This window comes from Schistocerca americana, chromosome 8 (assembly GCF_021461395.2).
Source record: "Schistocerca americana isolate TAMUIC-IGC-003095 chromosome 8, iqSchAmer2.1, whole genome shotgun sequence".
Classification (NCBI taxonomy): domain Eukaryota; kingdom Metazoa; phylum Arthropoda; class Insecta; order Orthoptera; family Acrididae; genus Schistocerca; species Schistocerca americana.
Window position 1 is genome coordinate 244,401,744 of NC_060126.1, and position 21,707 is coordinate 244,423,450.

General features: G+C 38.6%; 2 protein-coding genes across 5 annotated transcripts in view; one reads left to right on the top strand and one right to left on the bottom strand.

Moving 5' to 3' along the window:
• The window catches only part of LOC124545002 (lanC-like protein 3), an 89,070-nt gene extending 81,509 nt beyond the window's left edge, over positions 1–7,561 (bottom strand). Inside the window, exons 1-2 of one of the 3 annotated variants that reach the window (XM_047123758.1) lie at positions 7,397–7,561; positions 6,736–7,163 (exon numbers count right to left, since the gene is read on the bottom strand). In XM_047123758.1, coding sequence (XP_046979714.1) covers positions 6,736–7,163; positions 7,397–7,443 — 475 coding nt within the window. In that variant the 5' untranslated portion in view covers positions 7,444–7,561. The other 2 variants (XM_047123759.1, XM_047123760.1) reach the window with 2 other exon arrangements.
• LOC124545003 (novel acetylcholine receptor chaperone) overlaps positions 7,384–21,707 on the top strand; it is a 40,784-nt gene continuing 26,460 nt past the window's right edge. The window contains exons 1-3 of one of the 2 annotated variants that reach the window (XM_047123761.1): positions 7,384–7,727; positions 8,236–8,374; positions 8,524–8,630. In XM_047123761.1, coding sequence (XP_046979717.1) covers positions 7,617–7,727; positions 8,236–8,374; positions 8,524–8,630 — 357 coding nt within the window. In that variant the 5' untranslated portion in view covers positions 7,384–7,616. Of the gene's footprint in view, positions 7,728–7,878; positions 8,119–8,235; positions 8,375–8,523; positions 8,631–21,707 lie in introns of those variants that run through there. The other variant, XM_047123762.1, reaches the window with a different exon arrangement.

A 21,707-nucleotide genomic window follows, 5' to 3' on the forward strand; every position in this document is an offset into this window, starting at 1 on the left:
ATCACTAATTCATATTGCATTTTTCGTATGAAGAAGGCATGTGTTTCTAGAAAATAGACTTAGCTGACACTTACCTGCAGTTAATATTCACCAAAATATCTCAGAACATTTAGTAATAAGCAGACTAACCTGTATCATTGTAAGCACATGGCTTTCAGGAATACAGAAGTGTCCGATTTCACCCGTCTGCTTTGACCCATGATGTCATCAATATGGCGGAAATGGCTATTCTAAGTGTCTCCAATATGGCGCCTATGATATCACTACATACACACAGCAACAAATAAATGGCAAATACGTATAAGTAAGACAATAACATCTCCCTCCAAAAATACAGTCAAACTAACGAGGCAACCACGGAAAACTGGGGGTTTTAGGGAGGGGACAAGCTAAATATAACAGTAAAAAATACACACCATGATCCCAAAACACACAAGATGACAAACAAAAAAATAATAATTACAAAACCTGCAGGAATCGGACACTTCCCTTGACATATATAGGTCAACGGCAGCTGACGATACCAAAACACCAACACCTACAACAAAAACTGCGGAAATTGGAATCAGACATTTCCCTTTACCACAGCTGATGGTACCAAAACACCTATACCTACATATAACACTATGAAAATAGGAATCGGTCATTTCCCTTGACACACACACACACACACACACACACACACACACACACACACACACACACACACACACACACAGAGAGAGAGAGAGAGAGAGAGAGAGAGAGAGAGAGAGAGAGAGTGCCATCAAACCCAACAAGACGACATCTACAAACATGACCAACTCAAACTCCGCGCCGTAATGTTGTCACATACACACCCTTACGTCACGAGTCAAAGCAGATGGGTGGAATTGGATGCTTCCATTGACCCTGGCTTTCTTCATAGCTAGTGCATCTGCAGTTTTCTGGTGGCAAATGGAATACAGATATAAAGATATTGCTGAAGCCTCCTGAAGTATTACGAAAATCTACAGGCCCTGTTCAGGAAACTGGAAGCAGCATAATACACAAACCCGGCTACACACATTATTTATCCTCCTACTGGCAGAGTGGCTCCAACACTTGTTGCCAGTTATATATCAAGGACCCTCATCTGTAGTGGACCTAAAAGAAAATGGGCAGATTCTGACTCTTATGTGCAACAAGAAGTGCATGGTCGGAGGAAGACGACAGTCGTCTACGTATGCTGCCACCTGGTAGCACTGCTGATGGGGCCATTATCATTAGCACATTGAGATACGCTGGGCCTTTTCAGTTTCTACAAACTGGAAAGGGTACGTGATGGAGTTCTGAAGCCCCATCTCCCTTTAAGTTGCTTTCCAGTTTATTTGTTCCTCAAATATCCAATTACTTCCCAATGTCACAACTCTCCTTGCAAAATGAAGCTGTTTCAGCAATTCTATTTCAATTTTCAATTTCAGTTAGATATAGTGCTCATCTGACAAAGAAAGAGAAATAAATGTATTTGATCTACTTCTCTGCGCAAAAGTGCTCTTGCAGACTTATCACTGATTTCAAGAGCCATCCAGAAGTAGTTGAGAGCAGTGGCAGCAGCAGAGGGCAGGGGGGGGGGGGGGGGTTGGATGGCAGATTTCCTCCCTTTTTACAATAAAATACACTCAGAAAAATTAGCAGTCTCTGCTATATTCCACAATCTTTCAACTCTGAAGTCCATGTCACTTGAGAGTGAGTCTGCAATAGCTTATCTGGTGACTCATTTGAAATACTGGACATTTATAAATTACCTGATTTAATCCCATTTTCATCCAATGAGTAGCTAGAAGGAGAAACTAGGCACAGAGGCAGAGTTCCACAAAAATTTCTTTTTGGTGTAACCAATTAACCACCAATTTTTGTTCTTCAACCAACATTTATTTCTGCGTTGCCCGATTGACACAGAGAGAATGGTATAGTTTAGTCAACCCCCACAGAAGTAAATCAGGGCACATGCTACTCTCTTTAAATTTTCTTGTATCTGTTGTGCCAAAAAACAAAGCATTCAATTGAGTCCCACACTGCGCACAGAGCACTGCTTCCTTGCAAACTTCACATTTTCTTTGTTTCACCTACGTAGTGCTTTCAATCAAATGTCCAGTCCCAAAGTCATGAGTACAACTGAAACATGTGAAATCGACACTTTCGAGTATGATGAAAATATTGCCCTTTTTGGAGCAGAAGCAGTGGATCATTGAGCAAGAAATGCCCTCGTCACCATCTTCTGAATTTGAGCAATGGGAAGTTTTTATTTGTGAGGCAGCAGATGACGTGGGTGATGACCACTGCTATGTCTATTGAATTAGTAAATAATGGGAAGTAAAATTTCATACCTCGAATTCTCACAGGGTACTTCTGGACATTCCAGTACAATTTGTATTCTGCAAACGATCTTGGCTGTAGAATTCAGCAGCTTTGTTCTAGCTCTTTACTTGCCTTAGTAATGCAATGTCTTGTGGTGTGACAAGAGTTTTACAACACTTTTATTTTTCCACATTACTGTCATGAATTCAATGTTCTTGTCTAATCTACAGTTGTATGTTCCTCTTTGTTTCTTTTTCATGCTGTTCTACCTTCTATGGGACAGCTACTCATTCGAGCAGTTTCCTCATTTCTGAAAGCTCTTTAATTAAACATAATATTGTGAATAAGTTGTCAAAATAGATTCTGCGAAGTTCAGGAGATTACAGAACAGGAATCATATTCGGTACAACTGATCCGCCCTGTCTGGAAACTGAAATACCACTTGAGTCCTTTGATATTACTACACAGACTTGACATACAATAACAGTAACTGCTTCGGGAACACCATATAGCACAGGCGAGGTGGTGCAGTGGTTAGCACACTGGATTTGCAGTGGGGAGGATGATGTTTAAGACCAGCATCCGGCCATCCTGATTTAAGTTTTCTGTGATATTTCTAAGTCGGTTTAGGTAAATGACGGGATGGTTCTTTAGAAAGGGCACAGACAGCTTCGTTCTCCATCCTTCACTAATCCTATGGGACCAATGACCTTGCTGTTTGTTTCCCCCCACCAATCAAACAACCAATCAACAGCACATGCCCCACGGTTTGAAACTGAGTCTCACTGGCTTCCCAGGAATGAATTGTATTTGATAATGATGTCCATAATATCAAACCATTTGCTGATAAATGCTCAGGCTATCAGAAAAAACTTGAAATTCCATCAAAATCTTATTTAGAAAGTCCATCATGGGATGAATTTCTAAAAGTTTATCCCTTCCATCAGCTGAGATCCCAGTCAGAACTTGTGTTACCATTTAAGTGAAGGTTGTGCTTGATCTCCAGATATCTGTTGCAGCTTAGACATTGTCATACGCACTTCGTGTCAAACCCTTGTCTTCATTCCAATATAACTGTTCCTGTGGGAAAGTATGGTATTCAGTGAAGTGTAATATCCCTAAAAACGTTTTTATGCATTTACTGGATAAATCAAAGCAGTGATTATTCTTCTATGTAGCATACCAGACATGTTCACAGGTAATCAAGTCCAGTACTTGTTCATCAGTTCTTCAAAGCACTTAACTGCAGACTTTTCTTTTACTGCTGCTACCAAATTACATTATCTTCGTTCAATTTCTGCTAGATCAGGGTAGGTTTTATTGCAAGTTGCATCTTCTGTTGTCCAAATAGAGTGATATTAGCTCTCATTTTCTTCTTGTAATGGCCTGCATTTTCCTCATCCTCTCTTTCTTCATTAGTATGAACTTCCAAGGCACCTGGTACATCAGCTGGAAGAGTATCTTCCAATATATTTCATCACCACATCCAGATAGCTTGTCTTTACAATCTGAAGGGAGTTAGCCAATGTCAATGGTCTCATTCCCTTCATCCTCATCATAAGAAGAAGCCATGAAATTTGTGTCATTTACAATTCCTCCAACTTGCCTTATAGAAATTGCTTTATAGTAATTCTCTGGGCCTAGGTGGGAAAAAGAAAATGTTGTTTTAGGTGGAACATGCCATGAGCCCCAAATGGGGATCGAAATTCAGAGAGCAAAATAAACCTCAGAAATAATCGAATAATATATTCTACAATGATTACAGAACATACCATTACTGCAAGTTATTTACATAATAAATAACTTACACTGTTTTGAAAATGTTCAACTCTTGTAATTCTGAAAAACTTTACTTCTTCACACAAATAATCCTGTACTGTACAGCTTACTCATTTAACAGCAACCAACTCACAAGCAATACACAAGCTTGATAAATGCCAAGACAACAATGCAAAATACTAACAACTGCTGCCAGCACTATCTGAAATACAAGGACAGAGCCCTAAATGAGGATCATGGCAGTTAATGGGTTAACATCACATTAATAGTAAGATCACTAGTGTATCCTTTATCAGCACTAGTGGATGAGAAAATGAGAATTAACAGACTTTAACACAGCTGAAGGACCTATTCTGCCATTCACAGAACGTGACTTACGGAAATCATAGGAAACTATGCTTGCATGTAGTGAGTGGTACTGAAAAATAGAACTTTGCAAGTCTAGTGTAATTGTGATGGCATGTGTCCATTCTCAACATCTGTTTAATTAATTGGCATACTGCATAAACCAGATTATGAAGGAAAAAACATCGTACTTAATGGGTACGGGCCTATCATGTAATTCAACCCAGACATCTGTCAACATAGTATTATGTAAATGGATACATAAAATATCTACTCAACAAGCAGTGGCAGGGAAACACAGACGCTAAAGTATTTAACGTTTACAAGCTTTCGGAGCCAGTGGTGCCTTCTTCTGCCAGAATAGTTGAACGGGAGGGAAGAGGGATACAGGAAACAAACTGGAGAGGTTTAGGGAAAGAGTTACAGATCAGAAAAGCCACTCAGAACTGCGGGATGAGAAGGAAAGACGGAAATACGGAAGCGTCCGATCCCGCCCATCTGCTTTGACCCATGACGTCACAAATATGGCGGAAACAAAAACAAACACACACACTTTCCACAAGAAGCCTAATGACACTAACGGGACAAGCGTGGGAACTGGGGTGTATTGGGTTGGGGGGGGGGGAGGGGGGGGGCAAACGAAATATAAACAAATTTAGACGCCTTGCGTAGCTGTAGCTACAACGTGTAAGTGAAGACAGCCATGCATGAATACCACCCACCTCCCCAGGGGTCGTAACCCCTGCAACCCACAGATGCATCAGTAGCTGATTAGTGTTTTTTGTCTTTTTAAAAAAAAATCTCACGGGATAGAACGAACAGATCAGAAAGATAAATAAAATAAGATAAAACAGAACTGGAGACAGTCACATTCAAACCAAACTCCGCGTCGTCATGACGTCACACACGACAACACCCTTACGTCACGGGTCAAAGCCGACACGTGGGATCGGACGCTTCTGTCGACCCGGAAAGACTTTTCCTTATAATACAGAGTATGTATATTTGACATCTCTCTTTTTGCAAACTATCTATGGGAATAATTCTGAATCATGAACACCAGGGCACCATTACTCCTCTTGAAACCGTATAGTCACCACAAATTAAAAGAGTTTAACCCAAAAAAAGGCCATCCTGCTCTTTTGATTAATTCAGTGTGAATGAAATAGAACACTGAAGTATATCCTACATATTTTTATAGACAACATTGGTGAATCTGATGCTTATGTGAACTGTACATTAGCATAATGATCAGCATACACTGCTGTTCAAGAACTTCACACAGAGTGTTGTTGCTTGTTTTCCATCAGAATATTTTATTTCTCTTTCGTGATACCAGTACTACTGAGCTATAATTCTGCAAAAATGTATTGGGTTTGTTATGCCTTTCTATGGAACTATATAAATCTGATTGCATGTAAGTCTCATAAATGCAGTTATTAATTTTGTAAAAACTGTAGTTTTCCACTTTTCTGTAGTTCAACATCCTGGCAACATTGAGAGTTAGGGCACAAAAATATTTAAAAATGAATAACGAAGTAGTCATGGGGCAAAGCAGGCATCCAGTATCAGTAGGTACTGTTGACCCACTACAACTGTCATCTTAGGCCTATCGTAGAGCTTACAACTTATCATTACCACAGAAACATTTTTTCCAATTCCGGCATTTACAAAATTTATGAAAATAAATTAAATATACATGTAATCCTCCTTATATACAAAAAATACCTAGTCCTACGTCCAAGTCATTTACATCATCACCTTCTGGCCAGGGTATCAACCGTCGCAGGTGTTTCATGTACAACAAAGCATTTTTACAGTCCGTGAGACACCTTGTTCTACAGACCATACCTCCGTGCCATTATGCCTAGCCTATTTTTCGCCAACTTTCAGCTACATATATGAAGGCTCTGTAGGGCATTACCAACATTTCTGCTGCAGTATATTGTGTGACACCACTGAATGAGCTGATACAAGCTTTCGGAATACCAGAATGTTTTTGTTAAACTGAAAGCTTCCGTATTTGATAACACGGGGATCGAGTTATTTGTTGCTTCTGCTTGTTTCCAATTTGTGGAACTCCAACTTAAATATGCCAAGACATATGTGCGCAACAGATTGAATGCCAGAAGCAAAAACGGAAGCCCGTTCCCAGCTTTAAGGTTAAGATCTATGATTACCAAAGACAAAATATTTTACATCTATACGAAATATGCTTATGTGCGTCACGGTGTCACAACTAAATTCGAGGTACAATACGTATCGAATTCTTCGGCATACTTTATCACTTACCAACAGACCGGTAGAGTACCGCGGCGACTGCGTAAGTTCCAGCATTTCCCAGTAGAAATGCTGATCTTTCCTGTGGATCATTCTCTTTGCGTCCAGAATATTCGAGAGCATACTTCATATATTTCAGCCCCAAGTTGCAAAATTTCTCTTTGTTTTCTCCAAAATGTGGGTTGGTGCTCAAATGATATAGCATGTAAGCGACGCCGGCACCGCTAACATACAAACCACCGTCCACATCTCTTGCTGATGGGGGTTGTTGTTTAAGGCATTCATTGACGCGTTCGTTGATTTTTGGCAACCAGTCACTCGGTGCAACTGCGAATTCTCTACTTTTCCATTCTTCATTGTTATTGACGAAATAACGTTTAGGTCTGCTCATTTTACTACCCGTGACGAATGTAGCGACAACCGCCTTAATAAAATTGCGCCTGTTCAGAAAAATTCATATTTTTAAGCTACATGCGGTTTACAAGACATTATGAAATTCTGTAATGTCAATAATACATAAACATCATAGCACCACTAAAGCCTTTAACGTAATTATGAATCCTGTCACAGAACTTCCCACCTCCCAAAGTTTTTGACAACTCCGTCTATTAACGCACTCCCTAGTCTTCACTCTGTGATATAGAAGGCTGTGGATTTGCTCTGGTTTCAGTACCTTCGCGTAATTTTAAATTCGCGGTATGGTGTTCCTACGATTATCATTGATCTGTGCACTATAGTTCAGAAACACTCGAATTTTTTGGAAATAACTGACAGGTGATCTCGTGTTTGGACTCACGTATTAGCACCAATCACCGCCCATCGTTACGGAAGCAATAACATAGAATGCGAAGTTCTAATGTGTGCGATATGTAAAATTAGCGCTAGTGGCCAACATGGGGTCGATTGTGTTGAAAAGTTTATCTGTGCTGCTTGGAATATTTTTTATATTTGTGGGTATAATGAAAATGACTTCAATCATCAGCAAGGATCTTCACAAAGATTTGGTAAATTAATTAAATTTTATATTTTTGTGAGATTTTTAAGGAAATGTATAAAAGTATGATTCTTCAGCTCCTGTTTCGCGACCACCCTACAAACACTGATGTGTGGCAAGTTGTCTACGTTGTAGGGTCCGTAATTGTTGTCAAGAACCATTAGAGCATTGTTAAGGAATCAGTATTTACCTTTATGGAATAAGGTCTAGTGGCCCGTCGAGAAGAACGTTTTTAACTCTTGTGCAGATGACCTTGGCAAAATGCCTTTGGCGAAGTCATGTGAAAGAAAATGTGGGCCAGACGGGATTTCGAGTTATTTAAAGAGCAGCTGATTCTATAATCTGACGCAAATTATTCAGGCGTGATGTAATCTATGCACTCTAAAACACAAATGAATGAGGCAGAGTAGAAACTGAACTGACAATATCCACCCCTTGTCACTGGAATAAAATACTTAATCCTCAGAACCAGTAGTCAGAAATACTGTGTCTTAATTATGTTCTTATTTTTGTTTCAGAGGAAGGAATACGTCAAGTACGCGAAAGTATTTCCTCTTTCCGAGTTGCTAGATTTTAAAGTACCATCAAAATGGTATCGTAGGGCAGTAGGTACACTAGAAATAATTTGTGGGCTAGCGATGGCCTTTTTTCCAAGCAGTAAGTAAACGTATTTTATTACTTAAAAATATAACAATTTTTTGAGTTCTCTATCTGTCCCTTTCTCTAAATGCACACTTCTACGCCAGTAAGATACCATTTGATAGTTTATTCTGGTGGTAGAATAATATATATCAATTGTGCTGCAGATTCTGTCAAACAAGGAGCAAATATAGTCCTCTTGCTGATGATGATGATGGCTGTGTACTCCCACTACATGGTCAATGACAAATTTGAAAGAATTGCGCCTGCATTGGTGAGTGACAGTTGAATTTTCATAATTATGAAAATGCTGTCCGAGACAATACCTTTTTGAAATAACAATAATAGATAACACAGTTTCTATAGTGATTCACTTACATTTGACTCCTGTGTAATACAGACCAACTCTCGTAATTTGACCATCAGTGAATTGTAAATCCTTATAATATATTCCAAATACTTCATGCTCCACATGTGTATGTAGTGCAAGAAAAAGTTTTTTTTTTAATTCGTCTTAATGTAAGATTTTATCATTTCACGAGTAATGGAATCACTATGGAGACAGTAAGTTTTTGTGAGATATTAATATTTGCTAGTTATGTGCAATTGCAGTAAGGAAAAACACAAAGTTCCCTTTGCAGGTAAATTGACAACTGTACCTTAACATTGCCTCTGTAATGTGTTGCAAATCAGTCAGCCCTTGTTAAAAAATAATTGAATTTATAATAATTAAATTTGAAACAGTGGGGCAACTCTTCTTTCTTCTAAATACTGAATTGTGTAAACTCAAAACATAATGAGCAATAGTATGTAGTATGAGATAAGGGGGATCACGTGACAGTTATTATATTACTACTGCTACTACTACTACTCCATACTTCTAGTTAGAGACAGTCATTAGATTTACTCCTTGTATAAAATACTTTTTTTTTTACAAATAACTTATTTAATAATGTAATGCCACACCGTTCACTCATATCTCACTATCAGTCACTGCACACACTATGCATGCATTGTTTCATAACACTTCACTCACTACACACACAAACACACACACACTGGTGATCTCTGGGCCATTTTCTGTACCACAGCTTCCCATATGCTATCCTGAAAAACTGAGTCAGCATCCCTCTATAATGAGTGAGATGTTGAGCTCAGAAAGAGGAAGAAATGTTAGTGTTGTGCAATGCATAGCTTGGGGATAAGTTTTTATAGAAAAGGAAAAAAAGAAGGAAAAAATACAGAACATTATTATTATTATTTGTATAACATGTTTTTTTACCAAAGCCCTACTCTGTTTTATCTAAGTAATCCTTCAATGTATAAAACGTATTGCATAACATGTATTTTTTAGCTGCCTTTTTAAATAAGTGTATTTTTGCAATTTCTTTTATGGCAAATTTGAGTGCAATAGTTACCAACATTATTTTTAATGTGTGCAACTGACTGGTGAATGTATTCACACGGAGCAGTTAAAATCCCCAGTGTTTTGAACACATTTTTGCAATGAGCTAGACTACCATTTTTGGTTATGATTCTTGTGGCTCTTTTCTGTAGTTTGAAAATAGTGTTCATATTTTGTGCACTTGTTCCCCAAAAAAGAATGCCATAGCAAAGAATTGAGTGTACATATGAATTGTATGCAACTAAAAGTCATTGCATGTTACACACTGATCATAGGATTCTAAGGGCATAACATGCTGGTGACATTCTGTTGGCAAGTACCTTTGTGTGTCCACACCACTTCAACTGAGAATCAATATTCATTCCTAGAAATTTTGCATTTGTTACACAGTCTATAGTGGTGCCATCTACATTTAATTTAATATTGTCAATTTCCCTCTTCAAACTGAAATTCATGGCATTAGTTTCTTTATGTTCAATGTCACTTTATTGCTTATTGAGAGGTCATAAACTTCCTTGATAACTTGAGGCATCTGAAGTAGAAAGAATGGAAAAGGTAATGATTTTCTAGCTTTTAGAGACATTTGTTTGTTTATTGGGCATAAAATGCAAAATTAGAAGAGAAAGAGCTATGATAATAGATTGAAATAGTGTTGGGAAGAGAAACCACCCAGAATTTCATGTTCATATATGTAGAAGGTAAGATTTCATCTCACAAATAATTATGATGAATTGCATCTAGTGATGAAAAGATAAATGCCTAAAAGTAGAAGGGAAAAAATTAGTAAATAGAGGATAAAGTAATTAAATTTTTTCTTAGGTGTGGATGTTGATGATATTTGGTTTGTGCGGCGCTCACCTGCATGGTCATCAGTGTCCTTACAGAGTCCCAATTTGTACACAGTCCAGTCTAACCACTGTCACAAATGATGATGAAATGATGAGGACAACACAAACACCCAGTCGCCAGGCAGAGAAAATCCCCAACCCGGCCAGGAATTGAACCCGTGATCCAGAGGCAGCAATGCTAGCCACTAGACCACAAGCTGTAGACGTTAGGCATGGATGGTGAAGGAGGAAGGACACAGAGAGAGTAAAATAAATGTCAACAAACCTCGCACTCCCCCTTCCTGTTCTTTCTGTCACTACAACTATTACAGGACTCATTGAATGTGCCACATCAAGTATTTTCCAGAGATTTCCTTCTAGACATATTTTTTTAGCTCCTCTTTGAATTGCAGTTTATATATTTTTTCAGTTTTCTGCTTCATCTCCTGGGACACTCATCTGCTTCCAGCATCTTCTTTACCAGGTTTCTGACTGACCCATGTTTCATTTCTGTACAATGCTATGCTTCAGATATTGAGTTTCAGGACCTTATTTCTCAATTCTGGTTCTTTAACTGGCACTTGCAGATTGCTATTGAAGAATGCCTCTGTAGTTTGAATTTACTGCGAAGGCCGTCTTGTGTACAATCTTGTTGCCCATACAGTTTTCTCTGCTATTCTAAACACAAAAATGAATCATCGTGGATAACCAAAGATTTTTTTTTTCAGTAAGAGGATAATTCAGTTATTGAAGTAGCTGATGAAACATACACGAATGCACGAAACATTTTTAATAATTCCCTTGTAAACATACTAACGAAGAGTGGCTTGGTGGGCCCAGAAGAAAAATATTCCTGTATATGTGGCAAGGAACCAGAGTAGGAACATTATGCTTTAACACTGTGAAAAACATAAATCTGGATGACCAGATAGGGATTTGAATCGCCATGCCCCAGAATGTGTGTCCAGTGGGTTACCACTGTGACTCCACAAATAGTGTACATCATAAAGAGTACCAGAAATCTACTGTTGCCTGAATATTAGTCAAGCTTATTGGCTGATCAAGAAGATCATAAACTGTCATAAAGAAGAAACACTCAAGGAATTGGTTATACTTTAAGAAGAACATTAAAAGTCCGTTCTACTCACAAAGCTTTATCTTGTTTTATGTGTAACGTAGGACTATAAAAGGATGCTTTTCCTGACAATGTTTTTATTCTCCTTTAAAAAAAAAAAGCATCAAAATGCAGACATGTAAAAGTTAAACCTACCATTCATTGCTCCTGCTGTTTAATAGTTGTCATGTAACTTTTAATTTACAAAAATTATAGCAGCTAATACAGTTAGGATAACCACTAATGACAAGATAGAATTTTATTTTTCTATATAAAATAATTTGGTTTACATCTGTTAGGCGTGTGAAGTGAAAGACAAGGGTAACTTGGGAGAATCTTCTGAAATTTTGTTGCGAATTTGAGGTTAACTGAAGAATGGGATGCAACTCGTTGAATTTGACTAGTGATGCTATATTTAAGTCATAGATGATAAAATTGATGTATTTCTGCACCATGGATAATAAATCGTAAATAATGTAAATAAATGAATATAGCATTAAAAGAAAGAAATTGTGTACACATTTCATTGTAGGTTGTGGTTTTAAAATTTTGTGTTCACATTTTAATTTATTCATTGTCATTTGCTCTGACAGTGAGTGTTTGTAATCTATTAGTTAATCCTTTATAAATTTTAAATTTCATTATATTTGGGTAGAGTTATGTTTCATTCAGGGCAATTTTGAGATGTTTGCTGTTCGTTTGTAGGTGTGGATTTATCTGTGCCCATGAATAAGGATGACCTGACTGATACTATGGGTGTAGATATGTTGTCTACAATTGGTTTTTTTTGCAAATAACAGGATTAATTGCTAAATTAGTTCTATGCCATGAGTCGACCGAAGTATGCGTTAGCGAGTGTTTCACTGGGCACACTAACAATATCTATATGTTTGGAGATGTAGCAAGGACAGGTTGTGGCATTCCAGTAGAAGAGGAATGTGGTCTGGAAAGTCTAAACTAGCTTTTAGACACCTTATGAAGATTGCTTATTGTTGGAGTAAAAGCAGGGTTGCCACAGGTTCTGGAAATCAGGGAATATCAAACACACCAGGAAAATACTGGGTGGGGCGGCGGGGGGGGGGGGGGGGGGGGCAGGCACAGGAGAAATGATGTTGTTTTTGTCTCGGTAGATGAAATGGATTGTTTTACTGAGGTATTATGCATCGTCACTGGCTGCGTGCACCTGAGTATGTGCAGTGCTTCCCTACTCCCTCATTACGACTGACCACTCCCCTTAGCTTGCAGTCAGTGCTGCCATCACTTCTTGCCACTAGCCTAGCAGCTGCCGACAAGAGGCTGGGAGGAATGAGAAGTGGTTTGTTTGGATCTGATTTTCAGAGACTGTGGACACAGCAGCCGGAGATGGCGGTGATGTGTGGATGAGTTGTGTGTGAGTGATTGTTTGTTAAAAATAATTTTGTGTTTTCTGAAAAAAGCTATGGCTGAAAATTTAGTTGTGAGAGTGTGATTGTCTTTTCTACGTGCCTGTCTGCAGCCCAGCAATTATCTTTACAGTGAGTTGCTACCTGTCCTCATTATTATTGATTCTCAGAATATTTGAACAAGTTACCTGTTGCATGGATTGATCACTGTGATCTCATGTTGTTTGTGGCTTACGGATAGCTTGCCACCTGAGTGAATTTCCATGACGGGCCAAAACTGCAGGCCATTTCTGTAATGGATTGGGCCTGCCGATCTGAAGCCATTCGGTTCCCACTAATGTGCAGGCCCTGCCCGTCAAATTTTATCTCACCAATGTACCTACAAGTCGGGTCTGTTTATGTCTGATGTAATTCAGTGGATTTTCATGGTTTACCCATGGATTCAGGACAGCGGTGCTCCTCAGCGGGCCTGAGCCATGGGTGATGGATTTCAGGAACTGCATTCACTGCAAGTATGTTGTACAGCATGCATTTTATAGTAATTTTATTTGCCTTAGTACATTTTGGCACTTCAAAAGTAGGTAATATGTTAGAAAGTATAGATGATAAGAAGAAGATAATTGTCAGTCCATGGCAGGTTGTATGCTGTGTATTCATATATTTCTCAAAAGAAAAATCACAAAATATGTGTAAATTAGTAGTAATAACTGACAATAACAAAAGTAGTAGAACCACCATTTTATTGGCGGTCACCTACAGTCTTGGTTTACTCAGTTCTTCCCCTCTTATACTCTTCTTTCAAGAGTCCTACTTTTTTCTTAGGTTATTTCTGAGATCAGCGAAGGTATTTTAACTCTGTCTAGGGACTCCAAGGAAATAAGTATTCTAGTCACCAAATGTGTTTCATTTTATTATAAAATAACATCATTGGCCTTAATCAAACACATATACCATTTGGCTTGTTATCTCCATTTAAAAACAGTTTGTTACAAAAGATGTTGATGTTAGTACTTAAGATTTTCGCTCACATCAGCTAACACCATTTGCTTGCAAGTTTGTTTTTAGATATTTCCTTGTTTACACCATTGTTTTTTGTACCGTAGCTGAAAAGACAAATTGTCAACTTGTGTCTTAACTTACCCTTGAGATCTCAAAATTTGTCAGGGAAAAATGCTAAAACTTGTCTGGAAATCAGGTAATTTCACTTGGGGAAACTTGTGGCAATCTTGATGAGGTGTCTTGTGTAGTTGTGTGTGCATGAATGTCGGGTGAGTGAATGTACTGTAATTTTGTAGTCGCTTTGTTGAGAAGTTTGTGGGGAGTATTTAGTATTTAAAGTATTGGGGATCTTGGGGAGGGGGGGGGTCATTGTGGAAATTAATGAGTCTGCTCCCAAAAGGGGGGGGGGGGGGCGGGTCTGCAGTGGGATTATGGGTTTGGAGGGCTGTTATTTTGGGGACAGAATGTTCTGAAGTTGGTTCATAATCAATGAATTGCTCAGATTAATTCAGGAGTATGTTGCTGAGGGGTCGCATTTGATGGGTTTTCATCATTTGATTGTTGACCGCATCAGCCTCGCTCGGTGCACTGAAAACATGTTGAAATGAGATCTACAACTACCCTATAAGGCTCCATTCATAAAGGGGTATTAAATGTCAAACAAAGCAACAGTATAATTAGACTACATTCATAAACAGACATTAAATATCAAACAAGGCAACATTATACTTAACCCAACTACTTACCACATATTGTACTCAGAAATCCCCAAAACAAAAAACTGTTCATCCCTCCTGCCTGGTTTTGCTTCACATAAAGCAGACACACATCACTATCGTCAGTCAGAACACATTTGTCTTTGTTATCTGTCCACACAAAGAGTACATTGTTGGTTTTTACAAAATTATTCTTCTCCATCTCATTGTATGTATGCAGCACAACAACTGAGATAGCATGCAGGTCTGTGTTAGATTCAGAGTAATGATAATTGTTAATATGACAGACATAAAAAGCTGAATCACATCATGGATATCATGCAGGCTCCTGCAATGTTATCCGATCTCTCCTTGCTTGATGTTTCGCCAACAAATCTTTTTTCTTTTTTGTTGTGAAAATTTGCAGTAGATTTGTTGTAGCATTATTGCCTGTTTATTAGGTGCATTAGTAGTGCTTTTTTAGCTCTGCGAACTGGTTTTCCCAATACTTGAGGAGAACATTTATGAACACTTATGTCTTGTTACTGCCTCTTAAGTTTTTCTCACTCTCGCTGACAAAGTTAACCTTTCGGCATCCCTTTTGTGTTGCTCTTCCTTTGCTGACAATTTTGCACTACTTTTCTTCTTTTGGTGACATTCTCAGCCTCTCACGTACTATTTTACTTTACAGTGTTTTTTTTCTTCACCCGGTAGTAGCTTCTTCCTCCAATTTTGCCAGATTACATCCCAGGTGTATGAGACATGACCACTAGACTTAGCCAGTAGTTTGAAGTAGGAAATGGCTCGTCACATGCCCAACTAAATGAAACTTAACTGAATACTTATTTCAGAAACAAACATAATTACATGAGAATTGATTATCCAAATAGACTTATTTGATGATGAAATTAGAGTATAGTAATTCCCAATCCAGAAGGCATTGTTCCACAGCTTCATCACAGAAAAATCAGCTTAAAGTGGTAGGCATGTGGCTTGAACTGCATGTCCAATCATTGTTGGCAGCAATTTGTGAATAATTTTGGCAGTGTTGCCAGATATGATTCATGAATTCTAGGTGTAAGTACCCTTGGATAGTATTTTCATAATGCTCGGGAGGGGGGGGGGGGGGAGAGAAAGTTTCCGTTTTCACTGTAAAACGATGTTGGTATATAGATTTCTGGTGTTAATTTTGTTATGTTTTGAAACTACGTATAATTACCGTTCATGTCATGTGCCACTTTAACTAATTGAAATACACTAATCTTGTCCAGAATATTGTGAACTGTCCATTTGATGCAGAGCATCAACACATGAAACAGAAAATAAAAAATTGTAGTACATTTATGTAAAAATGATTATTTTATTTTGCTAGCAAAATTGGCAGTGTGTAAAGCCTGTTCATAATATCTGGGTGTACAGATGTATAAGAACTTGAATAGAACAGGGGCAAGTAGATATTCCATATATTTAATCTCATTAAACTTTCTGTGTGTGACTGGTGGCACAATAATATTCTGGAATGATTTCACATTTACACAAAAAGTAATCAGTTGACTAAAAACATTCTTATTAAGGATTTATGATGTGCAGCAGTGCATCAGTCACACAGTGTTGTTAGTCCTGTTTATAGTACTTGTCAAGAGTTGGTCATAATGGAAAAACAGCAGCTATTTTAAATAGAACATAAACCAAAAATGGGGATTGACGCAGAAGGGACCAAACTACGCAGGCATAAAAATACTGGATTACTTTTTGAACGGATTTGAGATGCTAATACATATTAAACACAAATTAAAATCCTATTTGATAAGCAGTGTTTTCCAGATAAATGTGGGGTTGTTTTACATTTGTCACTCTCTTTAGGTGAAAATGCGTTGATTGTCAGTCTCAAGATCAAATCAAATTTGTCAAGAACGCAATGTTCTTATGTGTGATGTTAGTCCACTCCTTATCTTGGGGTACAAAGGTATTACTGTATAGGGGCAATAGAATACACTCAACAGGTCCAACAAATCTAATAACTTTATTCTAATGCCCATTTTGTTCTGGGTGGCTTTTAACACGTATATTTTTTCATACAGACATAAAGTGAACAAGAAAGAGACTGTAACATTTAAAATATACAAAAATAAACACATTCTTCCATACAGACACAAAAAGAACAAGAAAGGGACTGTAACACTTAAAATATATGGAAATAAACACATTCATGGAAATACCATTATGTTATCCAAATCACATACACTAACAACAAAACATAATGATAGATAATCATATGAGAATATTTGTAATTAGAAGGCTTAGCTGTATAGCTTGTTACTTGAAAGTACTTAATCAGTCATCACACTCATCAGACATGTTCCCATTGTCCAAATGTGTTGGTTTCGGTGACAAGAAAAATCCATGATGAACAGGAAGGATGTAATCAAAGAGGGACAGGATGTCCACTGCTTTCTTCTTCTCAGTGAGCCTCATCTGGGCCCATTGTATTGTAATCAAAGAGTAAGAACTGGGTTTCATCCCCCCCCCCCCCCTTCCTCAATTTTTCCTGAAACTTACTTTGCACCAAATATAATGACATAATGCCTCGCTGATGAATAAAGAAGATGGGTTTTCAGAAATCGCCTTCTACTGACATAGATTCCTTTGGTTAATATCAAAGTCTCCACTTTCCCAGAATGTTTTGAACATTTGCCAGACATTGCTTTCACCTATTTTCTTTTCACCTATTTTCTCAAAACATTTAAGAGGACAGTGGCAGTTAGGTCCTACATTCTTTTTATCTGTCATTTTTCCAGAATGGGGTACATGTTCTTTGCCTTTAATACACCTCTTTTGCTTAAACTTCTGTTGTGAGGTCCATCTCAACCTTTTCCGAAAAGACCTCTTTGTCTGTTCTTCTGTCCCTTTATGAAACGTATGTGTGCCATTTTAAGGTCCATTCGAAATCCTTCATAGATTACCTGAATAGCAGCAAAGATTATTACTATTATTATAATTGTTGTTGTTATTGTTACTACTTGTATGAATATAAATGAAGAAATATGTGTACACCAACATCAAGCCTTCAACGGCAGCCATTCAGTAATAACCTTGTATTTTATGCATTTCAGAAACATAATGGTATGTACATGCACTTACCACAATGTTCTGGAAATATACTAAGAACAATGGATTTGAAAATTTACATACATCTGAGTCATTGAGAATGTCCACAAGGTCCTGGTCAAAGATTTCAGGATCACTAAGAACATCTACATGTCTTTTTTTAAACTTGTCAAATGTGGTTATAACCTCAGAAAATGTACATGGGTCTCTTAGCGGCATCCACTTCACCTGCCATTTGCCATCAAGTTCCCACAGCCGGTGCCCTCTGGCATTTACCTTGAACATCGCCCGGACGTCTGTTGAGTGATACGAGAACTTTTTCCTGGTGTATTGTATTCTGTTGCTCGATGGTAGCACCAATTGCCCTATAAGTCAAAATATACAGCAGCAGTGCATACTGTTGTGTTTCCCCAAGCTGCTTATTTGTAGGAGTCATTTTTGTGAAGATTATTTCAATATGAGTTGAAGTCTGAACTCTGCTGTGCTTTACGAGGGGCTTTCTGTGGGTGAATTGTTGCAGTTTTACGCCTAGATCAGAAATTTTCAGTAAGAGCTAATAGTTTTTTCTGGCCATAATTGCTTGCATTGATTTTTGGATACCTTGTACTGTATCTACAATGCCTAGCAAAAAAAAAAAAAAGTGGAGTGCCCAGAAGCAGAAGAGGAGACGAAGCAAAACTTGACAGGTTGAGGTGGTATGCAATGTTATTTCAGTAATTACAAAACTGAGTCAAATACACAAAGAATTTGGCAGTATGATGTTGCACCCTCTCTGGCCTTGACGCTTGCGGTGATTCAGTTGGGTAGGGTGAAATACAGCCAGTGTATCCTCTCCTGAGGCAAGATGACACACAACTGTTGTAACTGGTCCTTGATATTCTGGATACTGGTACTGGGATGACGTTGATGTACATGCTGGCTCCATTCATGTTTTATTAGAGACAGTTCTTGGCATCCCGCAGGCCACGGAAATACTTAAGTATTGTGCAGACAGTTCATAGAAACACATTCCACACGTGGATGAGAATGGTCCTTTTGAAAAATGGCACCACAGTACCATTGCACGAGAGGTAACACATGACACTGGATGTCCATGACTTACTGTTGTGATGTCGGAGTTCCCTCAGTCACTGTCAGCTGTAGTATTACCAGCAGCCTGTGCATGGGATGGTAATTCCCTAGAGTGAATGCTGCTGCTCTCGGACAGTTAGTGCGGGATGACACAGAATGTTGCAGGGAGTCAGTTAATTATTCTCGGATGGCAGACACAGATTTGAAGGTATAGCAGTGGGCTCGTTCACAGTGTGATGATCCTCCATAGTGGTGGTCAGATGTGGTGGACCAGAACCTTGAGGACAAATACACCTGCCCTCAAATTTGCATACAGCTCTACATCAGGCCACTATCATGTCCGAATGCGCCGCAAACCTGGATATTGCGCAATTCAACCAGCTGGCCAAATGGAGACCCACAATGAGGCCACTTTCAAACTCTGTCAGGTGCTAATGATGCTGTCTTATAGGATTATGCTGCATCTCTGCGTGTTTACAGTGATCACTTGACAGCTGATGCTGTTCATGCCCCTTATATGCCTTACCAAGCCTAGTGACAACACTAAACACAAACACCACTAACGCACTCTGGTGGCCATTCCATTTGTCACAGAAAATTATAACTCTCATTATTTATATACCCGTAAATAGTGTATATATGTACATCCGGCCATGTATTCTGAGTGCTTCACTTTTTTTTGCCAGGCATTTTTTGTATGTCTGCAATTAATAAATTATAGATAGAAAATTATGCTTTTGGATACTGCAGTGGCATTTCACATTTCACACTGAGTAGCCAGTTTCTGTTATTCCTATGTTGTCATGCCACACATTCCACTAAGGGGAGAAATGAAGCTCATGGTTGATAAGAAAACATCAGTTACATCATTGTCAACCGTAGAACAGGAAGCTGCAGATCATGATGTTATGAGACCAAGTAGAAACATTTATTTTACTTTTAGCAGTTTTCAGAATTGACAAATAAGATCGGGTCAGTTGTCTATTGAGCATATACATTTATTTTTCTTGCTATAGTTGTCGCAGCTCAGTAATAAGATCATGTAAGTTGTCAGTCAGCATAATTGTTTTATTTCTTTTGCAACAGTTGTTGCAGTAGAGAAAAACAGAAAATGTCACATGCGCACAATAAATTATAGTATTTACTCATTTAATTTGTGATTAGTTGTTGTTGTTTATGAACCTTTGCTGCCATGAAAGAGTTCCTGGTCCATTGACAAATTCACAGAAAGCTTCTTGGACTTGTTTCACCCATTCTGCATAATTTCTGCTTGTGTTTTGCAAGGGAAGTGACTCAGTTGTAATACACATCTACTCTGTCAAGGCGCTAAGGGGCTCAGCCTTTATTTGCGGGATATGGGTTTGACGATTCTTGGGTTCCTGAGCTGGAGACTGGTAAGTGCCGTCAGTCCTATCACCATAAGCTCTGGGCGTGCTTTGGTGACCACTGTACAGTGCAGCTTTGGCGTATTGTGTGCCACAGGAATTGGGAGCTTGGTTTGAATGCCTGGATTGTGAATATGGTAAATACCTATAACAAAAAACCCTCTATTCCAAGGTATGCTGTGTGCCGATGAGATGCATGGTTGTTGAGGTGTAACAATTGTTAGTCAGCAACCTCTGGGGAAACTGCTGCATCTCAATTGCACAAAGCTTACTCAGGCACGTAGGGCTGTGATTGAGTGAACCCATATTCACCTTGCTGCTTGTGGGACCAAGATGGACCCTCAAAATTTTCTCCTCTTCCTCCTCCTCTCAGCAGAATGGGTGGGCCACTGGTACGTACGAGTAGCCTATCTAACAAGAGGTATTGTGTAGCCAGTGCTCCACACTTGCGAGATTACACTGAGTATTTCAGTTTATAGTAACAGAACACATGCTGCTGGTCAGAATCTGTTTTTAATAGTTAAGTGGGAAGAGAGCAAGATGAAGGCCTTGATGGAACTTTAAAATCTGTCAGTCACTTGCTAAATGTAACCCTGTTTGTAGAAACATCTAGTACTCAACAATTAAAGAACCTCGAGAAAGCTCAGTGCCTCAGGGCATTATGCTATCGAAACTGAACTGCACAATACCTTGAACTACAGCAAAGGTTTGTGTCACGCAGAAATTAGGTTGATATTCCCAAACATGAACTGAGAGCTGAGTGGACCAAAGAATGCATTGTTGATGTGTGAAATATAACGAAAAGGTTGGATGGCGATATGATCAGATCAGACTCCTTTTATACTGACTTTCAACAGCACAAAGCATGTCAAGAAAAGTTTTCTTCACTTAAATGTGCAGCCCTATGTTCCAAACCCAGTGTGCCGTGTTAAATGCCAGCACTTTGGCCAGATCACTCTAGGACATAAGGGAGGAACCACTTGTTGTAAATGTGGAAAGGCTGTCCATGAAAGAGTTGGTTGTTCATCTCCTCCAAAGTGTGTAAATTGCCCTGGGGATCACCCTCTTTGGAGTAGGTTTTCAGCATCTACCTTGAGGAAAGGAAGATACAGGACCTGAAAACAACAAAGCGTATCCTGTATGGTGAGGCCAAAAAGATCGAAAAGGGCACGCAGCGACCCATGTTCGCTACCTCCTTTGCTTCATATCTTAAACAACCAATTCGGAAAACCGATACTTTTACATAAATGGAAGTTATTAGTGTCAGCATTAGTACCTGCATTTGTCAGTGCATTTGTGCTGCTGCAGTTATTTCAAAGATATAAATCTGCCTAGAAAATCAGAAAAGATGGTTGTTATGGTTGT